Here is a 7571-nt window from a genome sequence, read left to right as displayed (position 1 = left end):
GTTTTCCCTCCACACTTGATTTCTCTCTTAGCAACCAGGCTGTATGCCCAGGAGGCCTCTTGGTTCACAGCAACCTCTGCAAGCTCTGAAGGAAATCAGCCTGGGGAAAATCCTGGATGCTTCCCCCCCGTAGTACAGGCCCCTCTATCATTAACTCTATCCTCTCCTCCTTCACCTGCAGGGATTCAGAGCATGGACTTGGGACTGGACTACTTTGTTTCCAATCCGCTAATAATTTTGCCATTTTTTTGGCTCTGGGCAAGTTATTCAACTTAGTTTTTCCATCTGGAAGATAAAGGCTAATGATAGCAAGTACCTCAAAGAGTTAATATTAAAAAATATACAGTATCTTGCATATAGAATGCACTGTTTGCTATTACTCTATGAGTTTACAATCATAAGAAATAGGGTGTCTGGCCCAGGATAAGGAGACCTAGACTTAATCTCTTTTTAAAACTTGCTTTCCTTGTAACACATAGGTACTTTGCTCTGTGTGAATCTCTATACTTGTCCTGAACTCATCATGCCTGTCCTTCCACCTGTTATATTCGCAGCAGTGCCCACAGTAGGTGGTTCATAAGAACCTATCACAAACTAAGGGCATGAATGAAGGCTTCCATTGGTCTGTCCACTCTTGACTTTCAAAGCAATTTGCTAAAGGGGACTTTTAATGATGGATTTTTTTTTTTTAAAGGATTAGTTTGAAAACTGTTAAATTCTGGTAAATGCTTTGATAGTTTTAAATTTTACCTTCCCTTATAAAATTTTGAAAATGACATTCTGATTCACTTTGAGACAACTTAGTCTAACCTTTGTTTAGTATATAATGTTCAACATCATGCCCCTGATTGGTGTTAAGAATGGGTCCACACAGCAAGATTAAAATTATGCCAATTATAAATGTGCTCACTGCTTATGAATTAAGAAATTAAAGTGAATCGGATCTTGAAGGGTTGTGTTCAATGCTGGGGCAGATCATTTCCAGCCCAGGGGCTGTGTGACAGCTAGTAGGCCACTGTTTTCCAGACATCAAATGTGAGTGAATGCCTGAAGTATGATGAGACGGCAGGGGGAGGGGGGATTCCTCCTGCCAGTTTGGAAATGGAGTTGTCTCTGGGGATCAGTCTGATTTACAAAACGAAGATAAAGCTGCCACCTACCCACTCAGGAGTCGAGTAGTATTCGAAAAGTACGTACAATGGAGGACTCTCGTGACAGCAGAAGAGTGCCTTCCATGCAACTGTGCATGTCGGGGCTCTGCCATTTCGGAGCCTTGTTTAAACCTGAGTAATGATGGCCCTGTGACCGAGCACATCTGGCTCAGGACTCTTCTCACACAGAAGTTCCTAAACTGATAGCTCAAAAGACTGAGGTGTTTTCAAGTCTCTGGTAAGGATGCCCAGGTTGAATTTTACATGTTCTACTGTAAACATCAAGTAACACCACAAACATTTAAAAAAAGGAAGTTTATTGGTCTTTAAATGGCTCAAATTGCAAATAAACCAGTCGGGTAGTGGCATCAGCCTAAGACATGTGATGCATCTTTGTCAGTTGGCTTCATAGCACCTCAGTACCCAGGAGAGGAAAGGTCTCAAAGCAAAGTCACGACATTAGTGGTCAGGACCCCTGGTTAAATGAGACTGCAACACGTACACATGGAGACCGCTGGGCCCGCGGGGCAGCGCTTATATGGGGAACTTTAATTCTGCACACGGCACAGCCTATGAAAAGTAGGAAATGAAAGATGTACATCTCAAACCCTTTAGGGACACATATTTAACATGACAAGCTGGATGTAGTATCTAAAGAGTTCAGTTCCTAAATAGCCTATTTGTGTTAACTTTACGGACACATCTGTTACCTGGAATGCCTGAACACATCTTTGACTTGCTGAGATTAAGACTGAGCATAAAGAAAGCAAAACTTTATTGAAACAACTGCCCTAGTCCCATTCCAAAGAAAAGAAAAATCTGATAGTGGTATTTTTCCCATTGAAATTATGTCCCTTCAGTGGGTATGCCGTACAACAGGGACAGAGCCTACTGTTTGGTGGCAAACATGTTTTCTGCACTATCCTCAGGTTTGGCTGTTCGATGTTAACTTTAGGAAAATGTAACTACAGTGTTCTTCATTATGAACACAGACTACAAACACTCCTAGTAACTCCCGCACAGCCAAACTGCAACCTCAGGAAAACAAATTTAGAAGTTAACAGATGGCAAGCACAACTATTTTCCTGAAGTGGTCTAGTGCAAAACGCATTAGCACCGTGGACACTTTTCCTATGCCCTGCTCCAAAGAGATCAAAATCTTAACACATATTCACCACTTGCATAAAAGGATTTCCAGGGATCAGCATCTTAAAGAATAAGGGTTCACTGAGACATACTGAATCCTCATAGTCTAAAATTATCTTACAAGTATATGCTGGTCCTTCATTTTTAAACTACCTTACAGTTAATTAAAAGCAATCAAGGAGCTCTGGAACTTCATTTTCAAGAACCAGAGTATGGCACACATTTTACATTTGGACAGACTCTAGCAGTTATTTCTTGAGCATCTTCTATACAAAAGTTGTCCTCCATCCTGACATATATTCTCTCACCAGGACACGTGGGCAGTGGGCCCACGGCACCATGAGGATGCCAGATACAACCCAGAACGATGTAACCAGGTATCTTTCAGTTTCTAAATTAAGGCATATTAAAAAATTTCCATGTACAAGTTTACACCACTTTTCTAAGTTAATCACCAGGTAATTAATGCAGGTTCACAGATGAATTACTCTCAATTGAACTATATGCAACAATCATGCCAGTCACTTTTTCTTCTATATTTTGCATAACAATGGTTAAAAAAAAAGTGGTACAGTTTAACTATCATGTTCACAATTGTCATTTCTTTTTCAAGGCAGTAGAAGACCAAGCCATTTTAAAATGATTATAAAATTTAAGCTTTATAATAAACCAGAGGAAGTAGCCTTTCCTCCCATTGTCCACCCCCATTCTCACCTCTCGAACAGTTCAAGAAAGACTGCCGGCAAAACACAAGCGCCCACGCTACATTCAGGACCGTGATAAATGTAGGCAATTATGAAATAAGTTGAACTTTGCTTCTTGGTGAAGCCACACTAATTTCTTTTTAAGTGAATTTGACTTTCAGTGCAGTTCCAATTCATGCTTTTAGAGATACATAACAATTTCCAAAATGTTAAAGTAATTTCAGTCAATTGAGCCTTCAATGGCAAAGCTTATAAATTATATTTATTAGTATGGTCAAGATAAGAAAGGAGTTTGGGCTCTGATTATAAAATGCAGCATCTTTCTCTGATTCTCTTGGCTAAACTTTTCCTCTTCTTTTTTCCATTCTTTTCTTTGCTGTCTTCCATCTTTCTGGCCCGAATTTCCCTCATTAAATCAAAAAATACCTACAAAGAAAACAGAATAGAGCAAGTGGATAATTTGTGCCTGGTACATCTCTGAATCACAGCAGTAAACATTGGGAGTACTATATGAATATTAAAGAGCTCTTCTTTGGGGAGTACAGGGACAGGAAAGTATAGAACTAAAGTCTGCTTCTTCCAAGTACGTTAAAAAAATGGGAAAACAGGAAGATTTTCTGAATTACACTTTAGGGTAAAATCTGCTTACATAATATAACCTAATCTTCCATCTGACTTTTCAACATAAAAATAAAGAAGCACTGCAAGTGATAGCTCCGAAGATGTAACCCAATGGATTACATTTGAGTAATTAATAATTAGCACATATATTTTATCAATTACAATTTTAAAGTAATTTAATAAAATTTTCACTTATTAACCTTTCTTCAGCCCTTTTAAAAATGGAATTTAGAAAGATGGTAACAATAACCCGGTGTACGAGACAGCAAAAGAGACACTGATGTATAGAAGTCTTATGGACTCTGTGGGAGAGGGAGAGGGTGGGAAGATTTGGGAGAATGACATTGAAACATGTAAAATATCATATAAGAAACGAGTTGCCAGTCTAGGTTCGATGCACGATACTGGATGCTTGGGGCTAGTGCACTGGGACGACCCAGAGGGATGGTATGGGGAGGGAGGAGGGTTCAGGATGGGGAACACATGTATACCTGTGGTGGATTCATTTTGATATTTGGCAAAACTAATATAATTATGTAAAGTTTAAAAATAAAATAAAATTAAAATAAATAAATAAATAAAAACAGCTGTGGAAAATGACTGCTTCCTTTATTATTTTGATACCAGGCACTAGAAAACAATTGCTTGTTGCACAGTATTTTAGGATTTATCAATTTTTGTCTGTCTAGAAACTGGCAAGTAATGGGAGATATTAGCATAATAATTTAAAAGCTATTAGTGTAATAATTAAAAAGTTCAATATCACTAACAAGTGTCTGTGCATGCATGCATGCTAAGCTGCTTCAGTTGTGTCCGACTCTGTGCAACCCTATGGACTGCAGCCCACCAGGCTCCTCTGTCCATGGGATTCTCCAGGCAAGTGTCTGAGTGCACACTGAGTAGGGCCTGAAGGATGTGGACTCACGCTGTGGCTGAAGAGTTGCTGCACGTTACTTTTCTGCAGCCACTGAGGTGCTTGTGAAAAATGCATCTACCCGGTGGCAGCCACAGGTAGTAGATTCTTGCATATCCCCCTGATACACACAGATGTGTGCTTGTGTGCATGATGTGTTTCAAACACAGATGGCAGCAAACTACAGTTACTGCTACTGTTCTATATTTCATTTCTTAATGCTGAAGATCAGCACATTTAGCTCTACCTTCATTTTTAAAAAAATACTTATTTTTGGCCTCCTGGGTCTTCACTGCTGCTCGAAGTTTTCTCTAGCTGTGGTGAGTGGGGACTACTCTTGGTTGCGTTGCACAGGCTTTTCTCACTGCAGTGGGTTCTCTTGTTGGCGAGCACAGGCTCCAGGTGTGCGGGCTTCAGTAGCTGCAGCTCCCAGGCTCAGCAGTTATAGCACACGGGCTTACTTGCTCCGCGGCACTGTGAGATCTTCATGGACCAGGGTCGACCTGTGTCCCCTGCACTGGGAGGCAGTTTCTTATCAACTGTACCACCAGGGAAGTTCTCCTCATTTTTTTTTAATGGCTGTACAATATTTCATTATATGGATGCACCAGCCTTTAAAATAGTCTGTTATTGGACACTTTGATATTTCCAGTCTTTTGTTTCTACAGATAATGCTTCAGTGACTACTGCTACATGGATGTATGACTTTATATAAATTTTTAGAACTTGAATTGGCGGGGTCATAATTTTGATAATTACCAAATTGCCCTTCTACGAACATATGAGAGTTCCTTTTCCCTCCTCCCCATACTCCTGTCAACAGTATTATTATCAGTCTTGTTGCTTTATTCCCCAATGTAACAGGTAAGAAAAAAGTCCTATTTTTAAACTGTGCTTCCTATTATAAGTTAGACTAAGCCGCTTTTAAACTTTAAAGTAATTTGTAGTTCTCTTCTATTACAAGGGTGTCTATATTTTTTGACTGTCTTCCCATTGGGTTGCTGGTCTTTTTCTCACTGTCCTGTGATAACTCTGACAACGTGCATGACTGTACTTTCCCCGGGCCTCTGATGCCAGCAGGTGACACCACAGGACTGCTGCAAGCCTCAGAGCCGGACAGTTACTGTTCACCTCTCCTCCCCACTCCCCTTAGTTCAAATAGGTTTTAGTGTGTGTTCTACCATCTGCTCCAGATATTAAACAGGAGGAAACAAAGTATATATATGCTATGATACTGTTCTGTGGTGCCTTTCAAAACCCCATACACACTGAATCTTAAACTATATTTCATTAGTATTTTGAAAAACATTTGCTGTAACTAGCGGAAACTGGTTCACTGAGTAGAACTTTTGTAGCATGTTGTAAAGATATCCTGGACTTAGAGGAATCTGACTGTGTGACTGGAAAAAAAAAAAGTGAGCTTAAAATGACAATGCCTTTAAACCTACAGTAAACAGGCAGAAAGAACCTCTAAACTTTTAACATCATGATTTCTGGACCAGGGTTATGGATCTCGACACAGCAGACTAGTCCACAAACACCTGCAGACACCTAGGGCAGCGTTACTTCAAGTGCGGTCCACCACCCCACCTGCACACCCAGGAGCTAACGAGACCTGCAAATTCTTAGGACTGACCCCAGAGCAAATGAATCCAAGTCTCTGGAGAAGACCCAGGAACCTGTGTTTATCAGGCTTTATAGGCAATCCTTCTGCATGTTAGTTTTTCTGAGGCACCTGTAGGGCTGAGATACTCGGGGACTGAAAAGGTCTCCCTGGAAGGGCTCCCCCCCCAGAGCTGCTCCAGCCCCACCAGCAGGCTTCCTGAATGCTGACAGTGGTGTCAGGGGGAGGGGGAGCGGTGGTGGGCAGCTGAACGGCACCTGGGAAGGCTCCAAAGTGTTCCTCACCTGGTCTCTAGGAAGGGCCCAGCTGCACAAAGTGCAAAGATGAGGGAAGAGGGCAGAGGAGCTCTCTTTCCCTTGGGTGGAGAGGGGGGTGAGGGGGTGGAGAACAGAAGTGGAGGGTGGGGAGTGCAGCTGTGGTGACAGAGATTTCTAAACCCTCTCCCTCCGGGCTCCTTCATCTTGGGAGCCACCTTCACTTGGGAGAACTTAAGTGGGGATGGGCAGGTGTCAGCGCAGACATTCTCCAGCCAATCAGGAAAAGAAAAGGAAAGAAAAAAGAAAAGAAAAGATTCTCCAGCCAATCAGGAAAAGAAAAGGAAAGAAGAAAATAAAATATTCTCCAGCCACAGGAAAAGAAAAAGAAAAAAAAAAAAAAGAAAAAAGAGGAGGGATTCAAGTCAGGAATCTGGCCAGTGCTTTGCTGTGGCTGTCTCGTGTTTTTGCACCCTTTGGGAACCTAAGGACAAGGTGAAGTCAAGAAAGTCCTAACAGCGTACTTGAGCATTCAGGGCTGATAAACATCAACGTGTATTAAATTTCTCTCTGAAAGTCTCAACAGAATCTCTAGACACAGATGGAGCCGAGTTAAGCAAATCAACCTGTTTTAACACGATGTTGTGGTGAGGAGGGTCCCCTTTTACCTTGTCGACATTGGCCCGCGTCTTGGCAGATGTTTCCACATAGTTAACGTTCCACTGATCGGCTCTTGTTTTTGCCTCTTCTACGGAAACCTGCCTTTTATCTTCCAAATCTGATTTGTTTCCAACGAGCAGAAATGGAACATTCTCATCTTCTTTTACTCTTAAAATCTGCTCCCTGGATAAGAGGAAATGAGCAAGAAATATCTCTATGTGTTAAAATAACCAATAACGCATGCAGGCATTTATTTATGCTTCTTAGCAATGAACTCATTTATTACATGGGAGGAAACAAGCAGCATGTCTTCCTTTATCTACCCTCAATCATTTGAGCTTCACGTTCACTTCATTGGTGGAGGAAAAATACACCAAGGAAGAGTACAAATATGGCAGTAGAGGCATGAAGTGAAAGTATCAAATGCAACTTCATTCTAAATGCCTTGTTTTTAAAACCTTTTTTACGTTCTGAGAATCTCAGATGGGATCTTAGTTC

At 41.1% G+C, this 7571-nt stretch overlaps 1 protein-coding gene across 3 annotated transcripts in view; it reads right to left on the bottom strand.

The window, feature by feature from the left end:
- Positions 1–1447: 1447 nt before the first annotated feature.
- Positions 1448–7571, bottom strand: part of RALA (RAS like proto-oncogene A) — a 58689-nt gene continuing 52565 nt past the window's right edge. For all 3 annotated transcript variants that reach the window (XM_070369340.1, XM_070369339.1, XM_005888149.3), the window contains 2 exons: positions 7082–7256; positions 1448–3427 (listed from right to left, as the gene is read on the bottom strand). In XM_070369340.1, the coding sequence (XP_070225441.1) occupies positions 3305–3427; positions 7082–7256 (298 nt within the window). In that variant the 3' untranslated portion in view covers positions 1448–3304. The remainder of the gene's footprint in view (positions 3428–7081; positions 7257–7571) is intronic.

This window comes from Bos mutus, chromosome 4 (assembly GCF_027580195.1).
Source record: "Bos mutus isolate GX-2022 chromosome 4, NWIPB_WYAK_1.1, whole genome shotgun sequence".
Taxonomy (NCBI): domain Eukaryota; kingdom Metazoa; phylum Chordata; class Mammalia; order Artiodactyla; family Bovidae; genus Bos; species Bos mutus.
This window is presented reverse-complemented; position numbering and strand designations above follow the sequence as displayed.